The following is a 26,184-nucleotide window of genomic DNA, read 5'->3' on the forward strand; positions in this document are numbered from 1 at the left end:
TTACTCAACAGCATCATGGGGGAATAACCGGGAAATGTTTTAAAAAAAGGTTTACTGCAATTACTTTTAAAAAAAAAGAATGAGAACTTTGCCTGAGCCCTGCAACAAGCACCAGTGGCAGCTGTATTACTGTTTCTGAAGCTGTGAACTGTGTTGGCATTAATGTAGTTTTGGAAAGGCTAAAATCCACTAAAGTCGTTTAGTAAAAAGGGAAAAGAGAAATACTGTACAAAGATTTCCAAGTAGTGTGAAGCTAAACAGTGTTTTATATAAAAGAACACCCCCCAAACAAACAGAACATGCAATCGCTAGTTCTTTTTAACAGATACCATATTTTGAGAACTAAAGGTCTGTGGGACTACAGTTTGAACATTGTCAGATGAGATTTCATATGCAGAATTTCCTACAATTTGAATTAAATCTTAAATATTAATGGCAATAAGCAATGCTTAAAATAAGTATCACAAAATATAGCAGACTTATTCGTAATGAAATGTGTATCCAGTAGCAATGTTTTATGTACAGTATGTGTGATACCATGGTCTGCAGCTTCCGATTAGTCTTTTTGCATAATTCTCATTTGTGGATTATTTCATAAAATAACAGTAACTTCAACTCTGATGGAAAACAATGACTCCAGTACCAGAGACAAACGTTTTTGCCATGCCTCCCACGTTATTATCAGGAGCGTAGGATTGGAAGATAATTGAGACTGGCATGATAGATACAGACTGAGCTAAAATGAAGTGATCCTGTTGTATGACTCGCTCTCTCGAGATTCAGTGGAGGTCAAAGGACGTGTGACTCAGGGAGGGGCAGGGAGAGTCCCCGGAGTATATGTACTGTAACTGCGTACCATGTGCATGTTCAATAAATGTTCTTTTAAATGAAACTCGGTCTGGTTATCCTTAGTAGAAAATACCTATGATATTCAAAGTATAGTAATTGTAATTAGCCATTCATGTACTATGCAGACAAATGACTAATTAAGAGATGTTATTGTACATTTTATCAAAAGGTGAAACCCCATAGGGCAGATTACTGTGTGAATTGTGTTACTGTTGACCTTAGATGCAAATTTTCAACCATCAGCACAAAAAAGATGGAAATTACCAGGCACCTTACAAGCTGATTATCGATTCATTAAACAGAAGTCCTGCTTAGCTGTATAGATCCTTTACTAGAATGGATTTATGTAATGTCAAACATTCATTGGGATTAAAATAAATGGATAGTATTTCAAATGTTTGTATTATGATGCTGAAGCCATACCGGTGGAGACACAAATAATGAATTTAACATTTATCAAAGACAAACAGCCGGTCATTGACTTAGAAGGTTGGTTTACATCTATCTCCATTTTTAAAATGAAAGCTTTTACTGTCTACTCTACTTCTGTGCAAGAGAACAGATTACCTTGAAAAATAAATAAATAACAGAAATGTTCAAGCTGAGAAATTAAGTAAGGCTGTATTTTGATTATTTCAAATAATGACTCACTGTTCTAATTATGTTTGCGGGAGCCATCAGTAGCACTGTGATCCATACAACTTTGATGCACCCCTACCTACCACTGATAGTCTTCCACAGTATAACTATAATAAATATTAAAAAGATTGGATACATATTTTTACAAAATAAAAACCAAGGTCACATTTAAAATTAGGTATTAAACTACATTAGAGAAAAATGCCTGATTAGCAGTGCCTGGTTAGCAAACATGAGCCACAAAACAGAAGCAGTATTAAAATATGAAGTTGCACTTTCAGAATGCCTCTCCAAAAAGTAGAAAAAGTTTAGTTAAATGCGCTGCACAGCATGTAAGAAAAGAGGTAGTATGTATTGCTGGCTCACTTCAGCTCAGTAGGATTGTGAGAGGGAACATTATCTGTTGCAATGTTAACAGCACTTGTCCTTTGAAAGATTATTACACTTGTGTGCTTTTGTTCTGAAAGTCTTCTCAATTGTCTTTCAATCCCACGTGTTCGAGCCTAAGCAACAAGACAATTAAATTTTTTTAAAAACTGATGTAATAAATGGGTCACGTGGTATAGACTGTATTGCACGGCAAATATATGGATCCTCAGGGTTATTTGACTTGGGACGCCTAAGGTTTTTCATGTTTATTCATTTGTAAAGTGTTAATAAGTACTACTCATTCAACTGGAAATCTGCGACCTATAAAACAATCAAAAGGTCATGTGTCCCATCAAGTTTTAATTCAGTCAGCAGGCTTTTTAAAACAGATGCTCATTATTTTCTCTTGTTCCTGCAGTGCTGGTGAAGGAGGGTGAAGTCAGTCCCTTTGCAGGATACATCAAATCCGGCCAAAGCAACATTTTACGAGATATTGGGGCATTCGTGAAAAGGCCATTGGGAAAATTGGTAAACGCATCGTAATTTTATTAAATAATGCAGAATTGTTGTCAATTTACTTAATTTAAAAAAATATTTAAAATCAACAGCAAAGGAGCCCGAATCAATTGTATCTATTTAAATTCAGAGAACTGTATATAAAATATAAATATAGCGTTACACGTCCCCACGTGTTGCTACAACTGTTTAAATAATGTACCTGTAATTTTTCTTTTCATTGTTAACATCCTGCCAGAGCACTTGTTTTTGTTTTTTGTGTTTTTTGTTATCGCTCTTCCTGTAGTGATCTCAAACCCCAGTGCACTGGAGCGGCCAGATCGGGGGGGTAATTAGAAAGCTTCTCAAATGTGCAGGTGACACAAAGCTTAGGGGGGGTTCTTACACGCTTTCAGCCACCCAGGAAATCCAAAATGATTTAGACCGCATATAGAACTGGGAAGAGACATAGCAAATTAAATGTAATGCCAACAAATTAGGTAGAAAAAAGGGCTATCATGGCCCTCCCTGAGTTGGAGTTTTACAGAAATTTACTAAAATATAATTGTATTTTTTTGTGGAAAACCCTAATGCCTTATACTGAACACTGTACACTAAGTCCAATTTTAGAACTTTTCACCCCCAAGAGAAACAAAGATAGCATCTAGATCAACTGGGATTGCTCATGCTGAGGAGTGCTCAGAAACCACAGGAGCTAACAGACGTAACATTTTTAATATCAGTGAATGCCTATTGATGTCATCTGTGGTAATGCAGTTTTTATAGTTAAGTTTTATAGCTGTGTACCATTTTCTGGTATGCACTGTATTTTCTTGTGTATATTTACGTGGGTGGGTAAATGTGTGTAACGTTTTTAAATTATACTGCAAAATCCAGTTACAGCTGAGACCACAAGGACTGGTGACATTATTTGACATGTTCAGAGGAATGTAAAGTTTTAAAAGTTCTGATTTTAGATTTTGGCCTCAGATCTAACCTGTCAACCAGTGCAGCATTAATGTAGAAGAGGGGTCAAAGATTTGCAATCCTTTAAAATAGAAGTGATTACAATACAATCAAAGCTGATAAAACATTCATAGCTTACATGAATTCTGTGTCATAAAGAACGGCTTCATGATTGTACTTTTTTTTCTAGATTGATGTGCAGTTGATTAGGTTACATACTGTCATTTTAATGTTATCTGCTGGTTTTGCCTGGTATCCCTGAATAGATAATCGTCCTCATTTTCAGATATATGCAAACTGGGGGTGGCACATGTATTGTCTATTAACCCCACTTAGACCCCTTGTCTAAATATATTTTTTTCCTGATCAGATAATCATTCTGTCATCCAAAAAAGCTAACGATTTGAACAAAATGTTATAAATTTACTACCAATGCAGAATGACTGGGTGGGATATTTGTTCTTAATTTTACTCGCAGAAATCATTTTTTGCAATTGTAACTGTCAAGACCCATACAACATTCAACATAACCCTCTGAGTAGGGTTAATAGTGATAGCTACAGGGGGAGATTAAAGTCTTCCGAGTGGATAAAATCCAAAACAACGATAAGGATGTTATGCAAGGGAGTGAGGCTACTATATGCACTTTGTTGTTATTATATGACAATTTTGTTTTTTCCTTGATTTTTGCTTCTGCTCTGAGTCGGACCTACCAAATCAGTCATCTGGCAGGGCAACAGCTGCTGTTGCTACGGACCCTTTGTGATGCATGTTTATCCAAATTGTAAAATGCGGAGTTAGGATCCCAAAGAAAGGGAATGGCAGTGAGATGCCATATAATTAAGCGATAACTTCTGAGCTGGTTGAGTGTACAAGGAAATAAACACACTTGACTGGATAAACGCCCAAGACCTTGTCGACCTTGCTAGTGTGTCATAAGAAATACTGACTTGGAATCCCTATAGTAGTAAGTGGGACAGCCAGTTCCACTGTTGTATAATGCGAGATTCATGTCCAACCCCAGATGTTTGTCAGACATTGTAAATTGATAACATTTTGGAGTACCACTACTTTTAAGGTGGCTGGGATTCAAAGGGTTAAAAAAATTTGCTGTCTGTTTTTAAGAATGACTTGTTAAAGAAGCCCTTTCTATAAAGGTTAGTCAACCCAAGACTCAGCAAAGCACTTTTTATACTGTATTGTGTTTGTAGAAAGAGGATCTGGATTCTCCCGAGTAAAAAAATTATACTGCCCAAGTAATTTATTGTTCTCAAAAATGGGCCAATTCATGTTCACAATTTATATTTTAGGTGGAAACTGTGCGTGTGTAGGCATAGTTAGAGTGTCTTCAAGGATCAAACAGTTGGAGAGCATAATGATAGATATGAAGACTTGGGTGTTAATTAGTTGTACAGTATGTACTGTAATTAGATGGTTGTCTTGGGAATGTATTTTCTATAGTTGCACAATATATACTGTAATTAGATGGTTGTCTTGGGAATGTATTTTCTATAGTTGCACAGTATGTACTGTAATTAGATGGTTGTCTTGGGAATGTATTTTCTATAGTTGTACAGTATGTACTGTAATTAGATGGTTGTCTTGGGAATGTATTTTCTATATTTTCTATTTCAATCATATGCCATTCCTGTTACATGCGGGACCCGGGGATGTTTTGCTTTTGGTGAAAAACTCAAACAATTTCTTGCTTTATCAAGCCTTTAATTAAATAAACATCGCCTTAATGAACATTCTAGAGTTGATTAGTGAAGTCTGAGGGCATGTATACTCATTAATGCTCTTACCTGAAGAAATCACCCCCTTTCTATGTACGTTAGGCAGACATACAAACAGGCTGCTTCTCTACCAATCACTGTGTGAAACTCTCGGTTACAGTCACAGTTTGTCTAGTTTTAGTATTGTATTTATTTGTATTAACTACATTTCAATGTGTTATTTTCTTAAAAACCACATCAAAAGAAATATATGACCCCTTATTGCAGCATAGTGTAGCTAATTCAGGCCTAAAATAACACCTGTTACAAAGCCCCCAAAAAGTGATGTTGTTACTTTATATATTACGCACAAGTAGATATAACTATTATAGACAAAATTAACTATCCATTCAATGTTGTTAACAACAGACCCTCAAACATTCTTCCTCCAAACCTTGATTTGGTATCCACAGCGGAAATAATTTATATTTTCCATTTTTTTCACATGTAAAGCTCAGACTTAATGCCACTGTTTTTATAATTGGTGTCTTTTTTGTGTTTCAAGCTGGTCATCTAGAACTTATCTGAGAATAATTTTTTTGTCAGATAAATAGGATTTTAATGAATTTGTTATAATCCTTCACCCTTAGATAACAAAATTAATTCTCACTGGAGGAAAAGCCTTTATTGCCCTGTCCTTGTCAAATGAAAGAAAGCAAAACGTGAATGATTTTTGTGACACTGAATGAATTTAGTGTGTTATATTCCTGACTTTTTTTAAAATTTCAATGGAAGGCAAATTCCATAATCAATGATTCCATAACCATTATAGGACTTTACAGTGTAGTTCACTGTCAGGACTGTACAGACAAGGTAAACTGTCAAGGTTATTGTATAATCTAATCGGGGATTCATTTCAATGATACCTCAATGGTAAGATTCCCTGCACTCTGATTGGCTGAGCTAGATAGAGCGAGATATACTCCCTAGTATATGCCCTTACAATGTTTGTAACTGCATCACAAAAAACAAATAAAATAATATCACTACACCAGTTTTATTTGTAACAAAATGCAATTTAAAGTAATTTTCAAAGATCTGTTTTTACACAGATTTGAGCAAATACTCTGTACAGTATGTATTTACAGTTATTTACATATTTACCAGGATACAGGCATTTTGATAATTACTCCTTTGCAGTATTGTGTCACCTAAGTCTGTCACCTGTTGTCATGTCTGCTTGTTGGTAGTATTATTAATTAGTTCTTGTCTAATTGTTATCTTCTTTTTGGGTAAGATCATTAATATTTTTGTGACCCAGGGTATCCGGGTAAAGCATGTAATTATATGCAAGCTTGTAGAAAATGAATCATTCGGGGAGGTGAGCATTCTTCTCAACCAACCTTCCACATGCACCATCGTCACAGAAACAGAAGTTGAATTAGGAGTCATCCTTCCTTCTGCTTTACAAAGTAAGTTTTTTTTTTTTTTTTCTGTTACAACTATGAGTTTCAAGTTAGGCTTTCTAGTTAATTCCATTAGCAATCAATTAGTTACCCACTCTTTTACCAGTGAGTTATAACTTCTGCTGCTGGCTATCGATTATTGAATTTAAATGTGCTTAAGACGTAAAATAAACTTTATCCTACAGCTTTTGTACATAGTGAAATTATTAGATTTCCCAATGTTAATGATTCAGTCCTTTTGATTGCTGCTCTGGGCATTTTGATAATGTGTAAACCCATTAGAAAGCATTGGTCTTCATTTGTATTGTCCTGTAATATAATTTGGTTTACTGAATACAAATAATGAAAAAATGTGTTAATTTCTGTTTCTGTACCTCTTCTGGCTTATACTGTTGATAAAATATAATATTATAAAACAGTTATGTAGTATATATATATATATATATATATATATATATATATATATATATCTATCTATCTATCTATCTATCTATCTATATATATATATATATATATATATATATATATATATATATATATATATATATATATGTAGTGCATTACAGAAATATGTCATTATCAAAAAACATAACAGGTTCTATTAGATAACATTTATTGACTATCCAATCATAATTAGTAAATGTAATTTGATAATTTTCTAAAGGAGAATTTACCTGAATACAGATCGGCAGGGCTGCGTTTCACACTGATTAACCATACAGGAATAAACTCTGCTGTTTTTCTTTTGATTTTTTAACAGGTCTTGATTCAGTGACACAGGCTCTTATGCTTCAAACAGCACAACCAACATTTGAGGAGTTAACTCAGGTTTGTTATAAGTAATGAATAGCATAAATAACATCACTGGGAAAAAAAAACAACACAAAAAGCAAACAAAGATCTTTTGTCTGAAATGAACTTTATTTAAGTGGGAAATATTTCAATTATTGGGTTATTGTAGTATTAATGCAAAGCACACAGCATTAAAGTAAGAAATGTTGTTTATTTCTAGAACAGATATCCCCTAAGGGTAGAATTGAATGTTGTTGTTGTTGCAGCCCACTTCCCATGGTGTTATAATGAGTCGAGTCATATTTTCTAATCTGTGAAGCGGTGGAAATCGGTTGAGTTAATGCCCTTTTCTCTTGTTGATTAGCTTCCATATTGCCTTCCTCATTAAGAATGATTACTTTCCCATAGCGCTGTTCCAGTTTGATGGAAAGTACTGTTTATCCAATGTAAATAACCATTGATCTTGTGAAAATGGTCCTATTTATATGAAGAAGTTATATGTTGTTTAGTTTTAGGCCTCAAGAAGAAATGATGTTGCAAAAAATGTGCATTATAAATGTCATATGGGAGATACTGAAATTGAAGAAGGGATCTATGAAAAAGACCTAGGAGTTTATGATGACTCAGAAATGTCTTCATCTAGACAATGTGGGGAAGCTATAAAAAAGGCCAACAAGATGCTCGGATATATTGTGAGAAGTGTTGAATTTAAATCAAGGGAAGTACTGTTAAAACTTTACAATGCATTAGTAAGACCTCACCTAGAATATTGTGTTCAGTTCTGGTCACCTTGTTACAAAAAGGATATTGCTGCTCTAGAAAGAGTGCAAAGAAGAGCAACCAGAATTATCCTGGGTTTAAAAGGCATGTTGTATGCAGACAGGCTAAAAGAATTGAATATATTCAGTCTTGAACAAAGAAGACTACACGGCGATCTGATTCAAACATTCAAAATCCTAAAAGGTATAGACAATGTTGACCCAGGGGACTTTTTTGACCTGAAAAAAGAAACAAGGACCAGGGGTCACAAATGGAGATTAGATAAAGGGGCATTCAGAACAGAAAATATGAGGCACTTTTTTACACAGAGAATTGTGAGGGTCTGGAACCAACTCCCCAGTAATGTTATTGAAGCTGACACCCTGGGATCCTTCAAGAAGCTGCTTGATGAGATTCTGGGATCAATTAGCTACTAACAACCAAACGAGCAAGATGGGCTGAATGGCCTCCTCTCGTTTGTAAATTTTCTTGTTCTTGTGTTCTTCTTATGGTCTGCATGTTTTTAAAGATTGGTTTCCCTCTGAAATTGTCACACAAATGTATGAACAGAATATTTGGTTTAACAACAACTGTAATTAGGAATGGGCAAAACTGTTTAACAAACTATTTAAATAGAAAATGGAAAGTAGCAAAAACAGAAAATAGTGGAAACAGAAAATATCAAACTGAATTTACAGTAGTGGTCAGCAGGCCCGTCATATTTTTTAGATTTAAACAGAAAAAAAAATCTAAATGGATTTTATTAATTAGTTTTAACCTAACTTAAATATACCTGACACAAAAACTCTAGTTGCCTTTTATTGTGCAAAAATCAACTCTTTATTTAACCCGAAGTCCATCTTGGATTTTCGCTAAACTAACTTTGCATTTCAATAAAAATGATTATAATAAAATAACATAACAATTTCAATAAAAAAGTGAACATGTACTGCATTGTTTTGTTCAAATAGCAAATTGTGGGCTTGGTTGTACAATATGTGTCTGTTAAACCCCATCTCTCACCGCAGCAAGTCCACAGTGCCGAGACCGGCCTGTTAAACTTGAATGCTCATCACTTATTCTGACTCCTATATCTCCAAAGCCCCCCATAGCATTACTTAACTTGATTTTACCTTTGACTGTTTTCAAATTTTATATGTATATAATTATTGTAACATGACAAAAAAAGTTGTCCCGTTCATTTCAATACAGCTGGTTAAGATACATTTGAAGATCAAAGTGTGTTGGGTCAACAAATTTTAAAAGTTAATTTTGCTGGTATTACTGATGGTTAATCAGTTTAAGCCCTAGATATTTCTCTTTTGAAATGATTATTTATTATTATTCATATCCAATCCTGTAAGATATGGTAACCTCAATTAACCGATTGACCTGTGGCAGGTTTCATTTGCACATACTGCTACCAACTGAATGGTATTGATGGAAACTGATCAATGCACGTTTTATTATGAGTTTAAAACAGTAAATTCAGCTTTTATCAAGACAGAATGGATTCAGTTGTAGATACAAAAAAGAAGGTGCTTTTGGGAATTACGCTTCACTTTTTACATGCTGTCACATCACATAACTGCCCAGTTTAACCATGTTAAATACAACAAAATAAGGGATGGGGTCCCAGAGTGGCTCGCCTGGTAGAAGCGCAGCCGCATGTTGCGCAGGGTGAGTCATACAGGGCGGTCTTTGCTCTGGTGCTCCCATGGGTTAGGGAGGTAAAACCGGCAGGGACTGTTTCTCCTCGTCGCTCTACACCGAGCCCTGCTGGCCAGGCGCCCAGTGAGCTCAAAGCCGAGACCTGCAAGGCTGACCTTTGTATTCCAGAGGTCGGTAGCTCGCTGAGATCCACTCTCGAGTTCCTGGATAAAAAAGGAAGCTGGCTTGGTCGTGGGATCAGAGGACGCCCAACGAACCTTTGGTTCTCCTGAGCCATGTGGGGAATTGCTGCAGTGAGGGGAAAAACAATTGGGCATTCCAAATTGGGAGAAAATCTGGAGAAAATTATAATTGGACACGCTAAATTTAAAAAATAAAAAATAAAAAAAGGGATTAATATAATCACTGTACGATTAAACAGCTAAAACAAGATTTTTTTGCCGACTTACAAAGCCAGTTTGTGTTTGTGTGTGCACTTTCTTCTTGTTGTTTCTGTCTCGGGTTAACACCCACTGATGCAAAAAGAGCTGTTGGATTACTTTGGCATAGACTGAGAAAGCATGGTAAGAACTGTTTTTGAAAGACTGTTTTGTAAATTGCCAATACTGTATTACAGGTGCTTTGTTTTGTAATAATTTTCACAGATTTTCTTTGTATAGTATACGTGCAGTACCATACTTTGGTGTTTTAGACACACTGCTGTACCTGACATACTTAATTTGTAATGCCCCGACATTAATAAAGCAACTACAATCTAGAATAAAGACTCCCTGTGATAAATTATATTTTTACATATCTGATAGACCCCTGGAATCAATTAAATTGGATATGACAGGTTCTACTGTATTTATGAAGCACTGAGAAATAAAAATGAAATGGCTGTCTTAATATTGCAATCTGTCCGGCTCCTTGAGAGTGCCTTTGAACCTCCTGGCTTAGTACTGAATGCAGCCAGGCTGGTATTGAATGTTATTACGTTGGACCTTAACAATGAAGGGATCATGTATGACAGTGCAAGCATAACAGTACAGTAATTGCCGTAAGAAGTTTGGACTGATATGAGTGACACCTAGCAAGACTGATAATAAATAGAATTCAATCTAAATTCAGCTAATGAGCTTCAGTCTGGAGGATTGGTGATGAGATTAAATGCAGACTTGACGTTTGGGGGAGGAAAGTTTTAAAGGTGCAGTAATTTCAAAACTCAACTTTACATAGCAATGTATATGAAAGATGTATGTAAGCAGTTGTGTAAAGTCTGGTTGCTGAATGGATTGTGGAACCCTGGGTTGATAATGGAAGGAGATTGAGTTTTACACATTGTATTTATGGTGCTGGTGGAAACATGCAAATTGAGCCAGGCAAGAATTGACACATGATTAATAACAGTCAAACTGTTGTTTCATAAAGTGGAATCACTTTAGCTTTTTCAATTACCGGTATCTGGGAATGTGTCTCATTTGAATTGAAAGGTTTAGGAAGTGAAGCAGTGGTGATATTGCTAGCATTCTTCAGTCGCTTAGATTTCATGTTTTCTAAACCCATTGATTTATTCCTGCAGTGCTGTAATTCTTTTTGACCTCTGAAGGAACCGATGGGTCTAAGAGTATATTTATTATGAAGCATTCATGCAGCTCCAGTTCTGTTTCAGTAGTGTTGGTAGCAAGTTATCTGTTCAAAAGATTAATACTTTGTTAAGACACATGTATTCCCTGAATCTGTCCAAGTGAATGAATAAAAGATTAAGGTAAGGTACAAGACTGTGGCTCGTATTTTATATTGAAGACCAGAGAGCTCAAAAATTACATTTTTATGTTTGAACAGTTTCCTTACCTGTTATTTCTCTTGGAAAAGTGTCGTGTTTTACATGTGTGCAGTAATTTATCTTGTCATTGTAAAGATGGCTTGTATGGCATTGAAGCACAGTGAAGTTTAAGGTTGGAACTGTCTCTTAAACCATGTCCTGGCATAACTAAGGGAGTAGCCAGAGAATAAATGTAAGTTTCTGAAGATTTGAATCAACAAACATAAAAAAAGATTAAGGTGACTTTTCCAGCTTGTGGTCAGGTGATTTTCCGTATTTATTTATTTTTTAATCAGTTCTTAATTTTGAGTCCAGTAGGGCCCTGTTTACAAAGCTTTAGCTTGTGAGCTACACTTTAGATAGCGAACGAGTAAAGCTGCTTGTATATTCTAATGTAAAAAATGTTAATGTTATTAATTAAAGGTCCTTCTTCAAAAGCATCTGTTTGCATGTTATTTTGGAAAGGCATTTGGTCTATTTTTTTGGTACCACAATAGCAAAGAATGAGAACAGGTACATTAACTACACTGTAGCTACACTGTACTTATACAGTTGTTATATTCTTTGATACGTGTACTTAAAACACAATGGGCTGAGAGCTTTAGTAGCAAGTGATTGTCAAACGAAATGTGTTAATTAAATCAATCTGTTAATGCTTTAAAATTGAGTCGATGAGGTCGTTAATGAACGCATTTCTCATTAAAAAGCTTAATTGTCGCAGGTCACCTACATCACTTCCTGTCTCAATGACTAAATAATGGGAACTCAAAATCAAAATGCATGTTAACAAGATCAAGAAAAATGAATAGAAGCATAATTCGGTGTTATGGAAACACCAGCGTACAGGCAGACGGCTCTTACCAGCGAGCAGCAGAATTATGGGAATATCTATTTTGTGTATAATTTGTAAACTTCATTTATAATTGTGTATTTTATCATACAGAATATACATTTATTTAGAACACTTCACATATAAAAATGCTGATTTACAATTATCTGGCGTGTGGGTAAAAATCGGACGGCACGGATTAAAATAAAATAAAAAAATGAAACGCCATTTGTCATTTCCCCTCATTCAGGGGGATAGTTTGCCACATTTTACTATACACGACTCTTTTAATGTGCATTTTGCAATCTTTCTTTTGGTTAAAAAGAACAAAATACCATAAGCCATCTATGTACAGTATATTGGTTGGAATTTATATTCTTATGATGACTTCTACTTTTGTATGTATTTTAGTATGTATGATTGTAGGCTATAAATACATACATTTCAAGTGCCATTGGTGCTTGTAGTTGTTAGTTATTATACATGTATACCGTGGATGTAAGACTTCATTATATATTTATTAAGCTTTTAAATTACACTAGAACTCCCTAACCCAATACATTATTTGTTTATAATTGTTCGGTGAATTCCTCAAATCATTCTTTTTCTCTGGTACTCTTTGCTCGCCTCCGCAATAAATAAACTCAACTTGATTAGAAGTAGCCACTGAGCACCTACAGTATTATAAGAACATTTTCTATGCATACAAGCAGTGTGAAGGTGAAAGTATACAACATTGTACATAAAGTGTGGGGGGAGTCTGACAACATTACCAATACATTTAGGCAAAGTCCATGTCAATGATCTCGATCACATTCCTAGAGCATCGCTGTGTGCCCTTGACGCCTGTTCTTCGTTCTTGTGTGGATAAGACACCGGTGTTAAAAGCCAAGGATGCATTGCAAATCCACAATCACCTTAGGAAACTTTATTGTAATATCTAATATGCTGTTTTCTGTACCAAGATTTCAGTTGTATAATTCAAGTATAATCTACAGTAGATGTCGGCTGTCAAAATCTACAGTAGATGTCGGCTGTCATATATGCACATATAAAGAATTCAAATAGGCTACAGTTGCATTGATAATTTCTTGGTAGTAACATTACACTGGGTGCAAATAACTGTGTATCATTTTAGCAATACAAGGTTACAAATGGTTAAAATAAGTGAATAAATCTCATTCATAACCACAAGTATAGAAAAGGCTAAAATATTTTTGTAACTACAAATATTGAAGTATCGAGGTAGTCTGTAAGAAATTAACCATGGTCCTGCACACTCTCTCTCTCTCTCTCTGTAAAATGTCTGTTTCAAGGTTATATAAGAGTTATATACTGTTCCATTAATTAAAACCCTCTTTTTCCAAGTGCAAATTTACTCCTGATAAATGATGACAATTAAAACAGATTTGGTTTTAAATTCCGACGCAAACAAAATAAATAGTTGGAAGAAGAACTGCTTGTTAAAATATTAAAATAATGAAATAGGCATAACGACCACTTCAAAATGCCAAAATCAATACTACATATCGATTTCTTGATTAACACTGGAGTTATCATTTACAAATTTTTGAAAATCCTGCCCAATGTGTTAAATACATGATGGTTAATGTATGCAGTTCCATCCTCTCATAATCACAGAAAAGTGAATGCGGTATTAAATGGCATCTACAATGTAACTATGTACTGGTAATGTAACTGTATTTTGTTTTTGTTTTTTTTGTTTTTTTAATTTAGTCGTCGCCAATTATTTTTACCCCGGTTTTCACCCCAATTTAGCATGCCCAATTATTATCTGTATCCCCGGCTCACCGCTCGCAACCCCCCCGCCGACTCAGGAAACGGAGGCTGAAACACGCGTCCTCCGAAACGTGCTCCTTCCAAGCTGTCATTTTTCGCACTGCAGATCCACAGCAATGCTACCAGACCTATAGTGCCGGAGGACAACACAGATCTGGCGGCTCCGCTGCAGAGCCACAGGCGCCCTATCGGCCACAGGGGTCGCTGATGCGCGGTGAGCCGTGGATTCCCCTGCCGACCTAAGCCCTCCCTACCCGGGCAGCGCTCAGCCAATTGTGCGCCGCCCCCTAGGAACTCTCGGTCACGGTCAGCTGTATGTAACTGTATTTTGAAGGGCACCCCCAAAAGCAAGGGAGCACCAACAGTCAGATCAAACAGAAAAGATAAGAACAGGGAAGATATTATTTGGAATTAAAATATTAGTTAGGCAAATACTAAATGCATTACCTGCAATGACTGGCATAAATATTGCTTTTGCATCATGACATTTGCTCTGTTGACAAGATTGCAAGTAGTAATTAAGAGAATGTTTGATCACAAAAGTAAAAAAACATCACATACTGTATGATTGTCATTATAGTCTTTGCTAAACGTTTGCTCTGAACATTTAGATACTATTTTACTTACACCAGTTCTGAGTAAAAGCATTTGGCAGCAGCATTCTAAAGGAAGTCTAAGCATCCCATTTCAATTGTGGTTTTCAAAGAAAAACATGGACAATTAACGGCTAATCAGTACCTTTTCCCTTTCCCCTCCCACAGGAAGAGATCAACAAGAAATATCTCAGTCAAGAAAAGCAAAAGGATTGGGAACATTTTAAGGTATAACACAGATATAATGTACTGCTCTATAACACGTGGGTGGAAGGACTCTCAGGGAGGGTTAGGAAAAGTCAATTTAAAAAAATGTTGGTTTGTTTTTAATAGATCTTAATTACAGGGCCGCAGTTTATTTTTCCTGAGGCAAGAACCCAGTAAGGGTGTGGGGACGCTGGCAAAAACACCATTTTATTTGCAGGACCTTTATATTTTGGCACTGGACATTCAGGTAGTTGTGTGTATGTGTGTATATGTGTGTGTGTGTGTATATATGTGTGTGTATATATATCATCTTCAGCCTTTTTCAGTCCACTGCTGGATGAAGGCCTCCCCAAGATTCTTCCACAAAAGTCTGTCTGCAATTACTTATTATTATTATTATTATTATTATTATTATTATTATTATTATTATTATTATTATTATTTATTTCTTAGCAGACACCCTTGTCCAGGGCGACTTACAATTGTTACAAGATATCACATTATGTTTACATACAATTACCCATTTATATAGTTGGGTTTTTACTGGAGCAATCTAGCTAAAGTACCTTGCTCAAGGGTACAGCAGAAGTGGCCCCCACCTGGGATTGAACCAACAACCCTCCGGTCAAGAGTCCACTACTTAAGAACATAAGAACATAAGAAAGTTTACCAACGAGAGGAGGCCATTCAGCCCATCTTGCTCGTTTGGTTGTTAGTTTCTTCTTGATCCCAGAATCTCATCATGCAGCTTCTTGAAGGATCCCAGGGTTTCAGCTTCAACAACATGACTGGGGAGTTGGTTCCAGACCCTCACAATGCCCCTTTATCTAATCTCCATTTGTGACTCCTGGTCCTTGTTTCTTTTTTCAGGTCAAAGAAGTCCCCTGGGTCGACATTGTCTATACCTTTTAGGATTTTGAATGTTTGAATCAGATCACCGCGTAGTCTTCTTTGTTCAAGACTGAATATATTCAGTTCTTTTAGCCTGTCTGCATACGACAAGCCTTTTAAACCCGGGATAATTCTGGTTGCTCTTCTTTGCACTCTTTCTAGAGCAGCAATATCCTTTTTGTAACGAGGTGAGCAGAACTGAACACAATATTCTAGGTGAGGTGTTACTAATGCATTGTAAAGTTTTAACATTACTTCCCTTGATTTAAATTCAACACTTCTCACAATATATCCGAGCATCTTGTTGGCCTTTTTTATAGCTTCCTCACCTTTTTTATAGCTTCCCCACATTGTCTAGATGAAGACATTTCTGAGTCAACATAAACTCCTAGCATCTTGCATCACTTCCTCATAGATTTAGTTTGCCTCGATTTCTTCATCTTTTTGCAGATCTTGAAGAGCGCTGAATCTATTCTTCAGTTTTAGTTGAAACACCAGCATTTCTACGTTGATTGTGTTGGATTTCATCATCACGAGTTTCGCTCTCCCATGCTGTGTTTAGGTGTATTTTGCATCTTACAAGTCTGTGGTCACTTCCTGTGTTAAAATGGTTTAGTACTGAGACATCTTGTACGGTGTGCTTCCTGTTAGTATGTAGTCAATTTCATTCTTCACTCCGTTGGGTCCTCTCCATGTCCATTTCCTGATGGGTTTCTTCTGGAAGAAGGTGTTCATGATGAATAAGTTCTTGTTCTCTGCAAATTCGACTAGTCTGTCGCCCCTCTCGTTCCTGTCGCCATGTCCAAATTTGCTGACCGAATTCTTGTCTTCTTGCTGGGCTCCTATTTTGGCGTTGAAGTCACTGATGATGAACTTATAGTGGCTCTTCCCATTTTCGTGTAGTTCTTGTACTTCCTCATAAAAAGCATTGACTTCTTCATCCGAATAGCTTGTTGGTGCATATACTTGGATGACCTGAAGTTCATACTTCACTATCTGACGCACTGTCAATCTCTACTACGTTGTTCTTGATTCTCTTGAATACAATGAATCCAACGGCTCCTTTTTGTCCATCTGTAGTGCCTTGGTAGAAGAGAAGATGTCCACTCTTGAGTTCTAGTAGTCCTTTGTCTTTTCGCCATACTTCACTTAGTCCTACAATATCCCATTTGATTCTTCCAAGCTCTTCTTCCAACTCTGGAAGTCTTGCTTCACCTGAAAAAGATCTGCAGTTGTACATGGCCAGGGTGAGTGTTCTGTGGCAGACTCAAATCGTAACCCGGTGATTCTTAGCACCCTCTGCCTTCATGCCTAACCGGCCGCTGCCTTGGTTGTCGGCAATCCAGCCTCCGGGGAATGAGGGCCATGTTTTTGTCTGTGCTTTCATCATGGGGGGGTTGGCTATAAGTCACCGCGCTGGCCAGGCTTGTTGGTAAGTGCCCCTTCCACTTTGGCTGAGTATGTTAGTCAAGCTTTCACAGCATGGTTGAACCTGCCAGAGTCAGGGGACCCCGCTGTGCTTCATCTTGAGAACCCGCTGTCACCCTCCTGCCACTTTGAGGCAGTGGAAGTTGGACTTTAGGAGGGATATATATATATATGAAATTGATGTATGAAATTGAACTCTGTTGTACACAATCACTAGTGATTCTATAAAATCACCAGTGCTTGTACACAGTCACTGTCACATGTTAGTGAAAGTATGAGAAATGTATAAAATTGTACACAAAATAACACAATTAAAACAAAAATAGATTTGTATTAATAAAGGAGCTACTGTAGTGTATTTATTACAACATTAGCACTCATAATTTAGTCCAAACCAATGATATTGTTTAAAAGAAACATATAGACTTGTAGTATTCAATGATTTATTAAACAAAATGAACAAACATATGGGGAAAACTTCATCTTCTTAAGAAATTATAATGTAATAAACAATAGATGCATGTAAAATGTCCATAGAATAGAAATGCAAATAAAAAGCAAAAATTATATAGTTCCAAAAATGAGTACGTAGTTTAAACTGTAAATGCATGTAAATTGTCCATAGAATTTATAAGCATAAATAAAGTCATCTACGCAATTGCTACCAGTAATTCTATACAATTCTTAGTGAATGTGTGAAATGTTTGTGTCTCTTAATACACTCACTAACAGCTTCCAGTGATTCTATACAATACCTGGTGAATGTATAACATGTTTCAGTTTTCTCAATATTTCACACATCCACTGACCAAGTTTAGTGATTCCATACATTCACTAGCGATTCTATACAATCTGATTTCACACTTTCACTGTAACATACCGTATTCCTTAGGTGCATTTGTTCCCTAAGCTGCATATCATCTATATACATCAGGATCTGAAATAAAAATGAGAAATATTCCCTCTTCATCATTGCCTTTCCCACATCTCAGAGATATCACCTGGAACCCCTTCTGTACTGACAACTGAAGCATTACCATCTGTTTAGTCTTCAGCTCATTAGCTTTCTGTTTTGCCTGCTGTGTGTATCTGCTCTTTAACTCCTCATGTTATCAATGTACCTACTGTGATTATCTAAAAATACAGCTCTATATATTTCCATTTCACCAGCTGCATCTCTTTTCTATCAACTAATAACAAAAAGAAAAAGCAGAACCTAGGAGGGAGCGCAGATATACAGTACCTAATTGTGTTATTTGTTTTTCTTTAGGATATTGTGAAACAGCTCGGCTTCAGTTTCTTCTTTACAACAGCTGCTTCTTTACCTTTTCAGTGCCATTGACAAGATTTTCTGCAGGCATTGTCCTGCACCCCTGATATTTTTAATACAAAACAGGGGGTCTGCTCTGTGAAATCTGCCTAAATTAGATGTTATCACGACCAAACAAGTAAATGCTTGTTAGAATCATGTCAGAAAACTTTGAAAATTGTGTTGAATAGAGGTGGGTTTATAATGCAGATGGAATAGCATCTGAGAATTATTTTCCAGTGATTTACTTCAGAAAACAATGGAAATTCCGTTTATAACCATTATAATTTCTTATGTTTTTTTTCAGTATAAACAGAACATACAAATCAGTTTTCTGTTTTCTTAGAAGTACTTTCAGAAAATGTAGGTACCCACAACTTATTTTAATTCAAGTTCACAAGCCAATGCATTTCCTTGATTATAGAAAACAAAGAGGAGATTCATTACAATGTTGGTAGGGTTATTTGTAAACTCAAGCATGGGAAAGTCTGTCTTTGGCTATTTGTTCAAAGCTAATCCTCTGTTCTTAAGTGTAACCTTTTATGGTTTTCTAGGGAGAGGCAGTTGCTGACACAAACAGATTGTCCCAATATACAGTTTAAAAAAAAAAAAAAAAACATACATATGCAGAGTTGTTCCCAGACATGTCTTGGCAGTCAATAAACGTAGCAAACTACACCAGATTCTCAATATAAAGTTTACTGAAAATAAGTCCTGAGCTCTCTAATTAGTAGCACATGTACAAAAGCATTCAATACTCCTACAAATAATTTGACTTTAATATTTTGATGGGTAGTTTTTTTTATTTTTCATTATCAGTTGATGGATATTTATCTCATGTAGGCTTCAGGTGAAAAGCAGATAATTGGTAAGGTAAAGTACAATATGATAAGCTGGAAACATTATATGGAGAGATGTCATGAAAATATTACATTTACGGTTACAAAATTCAGTCAAACTTGAATTTGTTACTTAACAAAAGACGGCACAATAATCAATTTCTGATTCAAAATGCCGCCAAATACACCCGCAACCAATGCAGATTAAGCAAGATCAACAAAAATTAGAAAATGTAATTTTGAAGTACACTGTGTAATAATAATATTAATAACTTAAACCATCAATGTTATTTAGGATTCAACCTAAAAAAAAAAAACATCAGAATGATATTCTACTCCCAGTTCATCATTGGATTTAATGTAGCACCAATTCAGCTGTCCTTTTTTTGTCTTCAGATATTTTGTAAAAATTCCAAACCGCTCTTCTAAGACATATTTACTGCTGGTTGATCGCACGCTACGCAGTACTGCAAGGGAAATGACTGTCTCTGTGTTCTTACGTCATTAGTAAGCGCGCCAAACTAAACATTCAATTCTCTGCTGGAAGAAATTCAAGCATGAATATCGGTGTACATTATCAGCTAAAATAACAAACTGCCGATAGCCGATTGTGATTATTTTCCTTATATCGGGGTGCCATGCCAATAAGCAACTGATCATCGGTGAACAGCTGGCTCTTTGAGCTAATAAATATATTGTGGTCCAATTGAAAATATTGGATTTATTTTACAAGTTAACCACAGAGGTTATGAGCTATAATAAGGAATTATAATATTGGGGTTGTGGCCTGTTAGATGTAAACAGTGCTTCCTCTAATTAAGTGAGAGGGAGAAAAATGGTTTAGTGAACTGCAGTTTTAAAGCACTCAGTGGATTTCAGCATGCAGAACTCACTGAGAACAAGATGAGGAACAAGTACTGTATATGTAAACCCAGCAAACCAACATCCACGGTGTGCATGTGTGTGTGTGTGTCAAGTGACACATCAAGTGAAAAGGTAACTCACATGGATTAAATATACAGTACCGACAAATTATGGAAACAACAAATGAGATACAGAATGGCTGGGGGTGAGGATTTCATTGCCCATTTCTCTTCTCTCAGAACCCTTATTTACTAAATAGCTTGGTGTCCCTCATATAAATCGATAGTCTTCTCTTTAAAAATATGCTAAATATTTTAAGGAGAAAGGTGTCTCACAGGTATGATGGTACCCTGAAATGTTCTCTTTTTTCTAGGAAAGCAGTACACCTGGGAATGGGGAGTTTGTTGCCTGATAATCTTATTTAGGCTCATTTGGCTGAATAAATAATTGACTCATTTTAATGAGCAGTATGTCCCACAGATGTGGTGGTATCCCAAATATGATCCACTAACTACCAATAAGGAATGACATGGTATGTAATATTCTCTTCATTTTACCCTATAGGTTTCTGGCTAAGGACTGCCAAGATAAACACTACATTGTACCAGTCTTGGAAGTCTCCTCTCAGGAAACTATTTTGGGTTCAAATAGAGAACTAATGCCCCACACAGTCATTCAGCATTGGTAGTAAATGGACCATATTTAGGGTATTTACTCTGCTTTTGAGATGGTTTACTGTGGCAAAGTGGTTAACAGTGTGCAGGTGCAGGTGATCAATAATCAGACAAACAACGATAATCCAGGTGCAATGAAGGTTTAATTGTATAATCCAATGCCTGATGGCTAACAGCAGTAAACAATAACAATGTTAATGAAGCAATACAGCAGCGTGTATTGCTTATTTATAATCTGCGGGTTTGCCCCGAAATAATAACAGTCCCGTTTCAGTTCACCCAAACGTAACACATACAGAAACACAAACACCAGTCCACAGTGCATGCTGTAGTGCTCGTGGTGAATACAGTTCTTTAGTGAAAACAAAAATGCAGTGTTGTTGATCCGGGTATGTTACTGGCCTTTGGCGACAGCTCCAGATCATGTTACCCATCCAAATAATTACAAACAGTATTATTAACAACAAACAAAAACAAACAAAACACTCACGTTTCACAGCACAGGTTCTCCTTCTGGTCATTTAATGTAACCATTCACAAAGGAACAGATCACATCACTACGTCCCCTTTTTATAACATCACCCATGACCCCTTGGTTAACAAGCGCATCCGCTCCTCCAATCCACGGCTGCCACACAGTTTCCCGTCTGGGTCATTGACTTCCACCTAACCCTGGGAAAAAAACAGTCGTGCCATTTAGTCCAGGGTATTCTTTTCCCTTTATGCAGCTGCCTCGCAGGTCAGGAGGGAGATCTAACACCAAGAATCATTCGATTTCTATCACACTTGCTCATTCATTTTTTTACATATTTTTAAAGCGGAGATGATTTTCTGTAATAATATATTTAGTAAGTAAGGGACCTGTGTAAATAAAAGGGCAGTAAAATCCTTTCTATAAACCATGTGTTGTGGTGGGATAATATTTATCAATTTTATAATCTTTTTTTAATTCTCAGTGTCTTTTAAACTGAGACTGTTAAATAGATCAGTCATTTTCTGCCAGCTGCCAGTAACAAAGAAAACATTTAGGCAATTTAGTTCTGTGTCAAATGTTTTTTGTTTAATATTATTAAAACTAGCTGGACATGTTTAAAATTGTAATTCCATTTTAGAGAACAATTTGTTTCTAAAGTACTGTTTTTTCACCCCAATCAGCATAAAATCATCTGGGAGGCCCTGCATTACAACGGAGTCAGGCCTGGCAGTGGAAAATGGGTCCGGCCCTGGGGTAGAAGAAAATTACAAAGAGGAGGAAATGTCTCTCAGTCTTCAACAGCATAAAATCGTAGTGTGGGAATTCTTAAAATGGTGGGCCTGGTGTCATTTAATTACAACTCAGCGTCTTGAACACCATGCATGATTTCCAGTTTCAATTTATAAGAAACTTCACTTTTCCTGAAGCTGTACCCCAGACTGAACTTGCCAGATTATACTTCTTGTCTGCTGTTTCCTTTGCCATGACCTCCAAAAACATGATACAAGGCAAAAAAAAATAACTCGTAATTATTTTCAATTAGCTTTCCTCAATGCCATACTGATGATGCACGAGAAGGAAATCTAAACTTAGAATTAACCAATTTATCACAATAAAGAACAAGCCTCAAATACTTGCATGACATTAAGTATATTTAATAAAAGACAGAACCCATGTTTGAATCAGAGTCGATTATTAAGGCTAGCCAATTGAAGATGATATTTTTTTGTAATCCCTTTCAACATTTCCCCAGCTCCCTTTAATATTTTATTGATTAAACCTCTTAGCAGTTTTTAAGCATTTTTTTATTTGATTATCTTCCGAAGGAAACAAGCCCTTTTTCTTTTTCCTTACACAAACTCAATCGTCTCTGGAAGCAAATGTGCATTCTAGGACTTTTTTAAACTAAAAGTATTGTCAGGAATGTTAGCAGCATTTTATTGACAACCAGTGGTACTCCTTTGTAGATCAGGCAAATAACCCTTTGGGTTATTACATTAGAAATGTTTTCTGAATTCCCTGAATAGGCCTATTTTGCTCTTCTTTGTTTGTACTTTTAGGACTTTAGTAAAAGGCTTTGTCAGTATCAACCATCACTTAAGCCTTCAGAGGCCTTTCTAAAATTAGTTTTTGATTTAATCCCAGTTCTTAAGTGGAAAGTTCTTAACGTGTTGTGAGGTGTCTCACTTACAGCTCGTTCAAAATACTGCCACTAGAATTCTGACTAAAACAAGGAAAAGTGAACATATTACCCCTGTTTTAGCCGCCTTACACTGGCTCCCTGTGCAGTATAGAATTGCTTTTAAAATTTTGCTGTACACCTATAAAGCCCTAAATTGATTCATACCTAGTTATTTGCAGGAGTTACTGACCCCATATCATCCAAATCACTGGTTATTCCTAGGGTCAACAAAATTAACACTGGAGGAGGAGCTTTTTCATGCATGGCCCCTAAATTATGGAATGCCTGCCCTTCTTTCATTAGGGAAGCTGGGACTGTAACAGTTTTTAAGTAAAAACTGAAAACATACTTTTATAAAATGGCTTTCGTATCTTAGTGGGTTTTAATGTAACTTCTAAATTTCTGCTTTTTAACATCATTTTTTTGTATACTGTTATTTAAATATGCTATTTAATATGTAGCAGTTGTGTGTGTGACATGCCTGCGGACATTTATACAAATGTATTGTGTTGTGTAAATGTAAATGCTTTTTGCAATGTACTGTACAGTGCTTTGCGATACTTTTGTATGAAAGCACTAATAAAGGCAACAAATAAATAAATAAAACAACAACAATAAATCTCAGAAAGGCCCTGTCTATGTGAATGGGGAGGGATGCTTTCTTCAGAAGCAGGTACTTTGTGTTAGTTGAGGTGCTCTGGGAATTGTGGGCCTGGAAGGGTTCTATACTTTACCTAGATATGCAATTACAAAACCACTTGATAGTTCATTAAATATCTATTACATTTTAATAAGCAGTCCAATGGCATGTTTTATTTGTGGTAACAATAGCTCTAAAACATCTGAATGAATTACTTTCAAACTGACACGCGTCTTTGACTTACATTTAAGGTGTGCCAATTAGGTCGAGAGGTAGATCGAATAGAAATGGCCGGCTGGCATCCATATTTCATCCCTTTCTATTTATAGAAAAAAGGGAAACATATTTCCTTCAAATTTTAGTAACTGTTACGCTTCATCTTCCCATTTTTGAGAGTCGCGATTGTCACTCCAGCCAAGTTTGAATGAAGGATGGAGGAAAACTACCATGACTACCTGCACAGGACCGAACTGTATGGGAAATCCAGTATTACAACAGCTATCCCAGTTGTGTCAGCACCATAATTTTTTTTTTTTTTTTCTGGACAATGCTCTAACATAACATACAAAACTACATTTTGGTAGCGAGATAGGGAGTCAGAAGAAAGTGGAAAATGTTCTTGTGCTTTGTCTTCTTGTTCTCCTTGTTGAAGAGTCACAACATATCGTAAAGTGAAGCCTTATCTTCAGTGAGGGAAATGATATGTACTCTAGGACGTGTTATTTTGTATGTATTTTTTCCTTATTTTTTTATTGAATTGGCACACTATTGTTATGCTTATGTGTTATATGCTTATATTAATATGAACTTATTTTCTTTGCATTATTCAAGGTCTGACAACACTGCATCTTTTTTGTTATTTTGACCAGTTGTCATTTTCTGCAAATAAATGCTCTAAATGACAATATTTTTATTTGGAATTTGGGAGAAATGTTGTCAGTAGTTTATATAATAAAACAAAAATGTTCATTTTACCCAAACACATACCTATAAATAGTAAAACCAGAGAAACTGATAATTTTGCAATGGTCTCTTAATTTTTTCCAGAGCTGTATATATTTACACTACCGGTCAAAAGTTTTAGAACACCCCCATTTTTCCAGTTTTTATTGAAATTTACGCAGTTTAATGTCTCAATGTACTCTGAAATTAAAGCATAGAACAAATAAACAATTGGAGATAAAAAAGAAATCATGGAATCATTTTGTTTAACAAAATTTAATCTAAATTTTTGACTCATCAAAGTAGCCACCTTTTGCAGATATAACAGCCGAACACACTCGTGGCATTCTTTCTACAATGGAAATCAAATATTGTTCGGAAAGTTCTTCCCAACACTGTTGCAGAAGTTCCCACAAATGTGTTGCACTTGTAGGTTGCTTTGCTTTCACCCTTCTGTCCACTTCATCCCAAACCAGCTCGATGGGGTTTAAGTCTGGAGACTGTGCTGGCCATTCCATGATTTGAAGCCTGCCGTCTTGTTCTTTTCTTCTAAGGTAGTTCTGACATAGCCTGGAGGTATGTTTTGGGTCATTATCTTGCTGTAGGATGAACCCCTGACCAACTAGGCGTATACCAGAGGGTATTGCATGGTGCTGCAAAATGCTGTGGTAGCAGTTTTGGTTCAGGGTGCCACTCACTCTGTGCAAGTCGCTGACTCTGGATCCAGCAAAAGAGCCCCAGACCATCACGCTTCCTCCTCCATGTTTGACAGTTGGTGTCACACACCGAGGAACCATCCTTTCGCCTACTCGACGGCGTACAAAAACCCTGCGTGATGAACCGAAGATTTCAAATTTTGATTCATCGGTCCATAAGACCTTCCAGTCTTCAGTAGTCCAATGGTGGTGCTTCATGGCCCAGGCAAGCCTCTTTTTCTTATTTTGCTTAATATTTTGCTTTTTCTTAGCAATGGCTTTCTTACTGCCACTCGACCTGTCAGACCTGCAGCTCGAAGTCTTCTCTTCACAGTTGAAACTGAGACTTGCTTACTTTGACCAGTGTTAAGCTGTGCTTGAAGCTGTTGTCCTGTGAGCTGCCTATCACGCAAGTTGTTGACTCTCAGAAACTTGTCTTCTGATTCTGTTGTGGCTTTGGGTCTGCCAGACCTCTTCCTGTCAGAATTTCCTCCAGTTTCCAAGTGCCTTTTGATGGTGTAGGAAACTGTACTCACTGACACCTTGGCTTTCTTTGCAATTTCTCTAAAGGAAAGACCTACACTTTTAAGGGTTATAATGGTCTGTCTGTCTTCCTTTGTTAATTGCCTTTTTCTCGCCATTATGAGAGCAATATACTACTACCTGCAGTACAATACTGTCCAAATAATGCTTAAGAGGGTGTAGTAACACAGTCTGTTCCAACACTGCTTTTATACAGACAGAGGGTTTGTAAGTAATCAACAAAAGTTGGGACACCTGTAGGAATTGTTA

The 26,184-nt window shown here is 36.3% G+C and overlaps 1 protein-coding gene across 3 annotated transcripts in view; it reads left to right on the forward strand.

Annotated features, from left to right (window-relative positions):
* The window catches only part of cnbd1 (cyclic nucleotide binding domain containing 1), a 70,289-nt gene extending 46,006 nt beyond the window's left edge, over positions 1–24,283 (forward strand). Inside the window, exons 8-12 of one of the 3 annotated variants that reach the window (XM_033998890.3) lie at positions 2,276–2,385; positions 6,355–6,505; positions 7,260–7,327; positions 14,916–14,975; positions 22,115–24,283. In XM_033998890.3, the coding sequence (XP_033854781.2) occupies positions 2,276–2,385; positions 6,355–6,505; positions 7,260–7,327; positions 14,916–14,975; positions 22,115–22,240 (515 nt within the window). In that variant the 3' untranslated portion in view covers positions 22,241–24,283. The remainder of the gene's footprint in view (positions 1–2,275; positions 2,386–6,354; positions 6,506–7,259; positions 7,328–14,915; positions 14,976–22,114) is intronic. The other 2 variants (XM_033998888.3, XM_033998889.3) reach the window with 2 other exon arrangements.
* The last annotated feature ends 1,901 nt before the right edge of the window (positions 24,284–26,184 follow it).

The sequence above is a fragment of the Acipenser ruthenus genome, chromosome 4, assembly GCF_902713425.1.
Source record: "Acipenser ruthenus chromosome 4, fAciRut3.2 maternal haplotype, whole genome shotgun sequence".
Classification (NCBI taxonomy): domain Eukaryota; kingdom Metazoa; phylum Chordata; class Actinopteri; order Acipenseriformes; family Acipenseridae; genus Acipenser; species Acipenser ruthenus.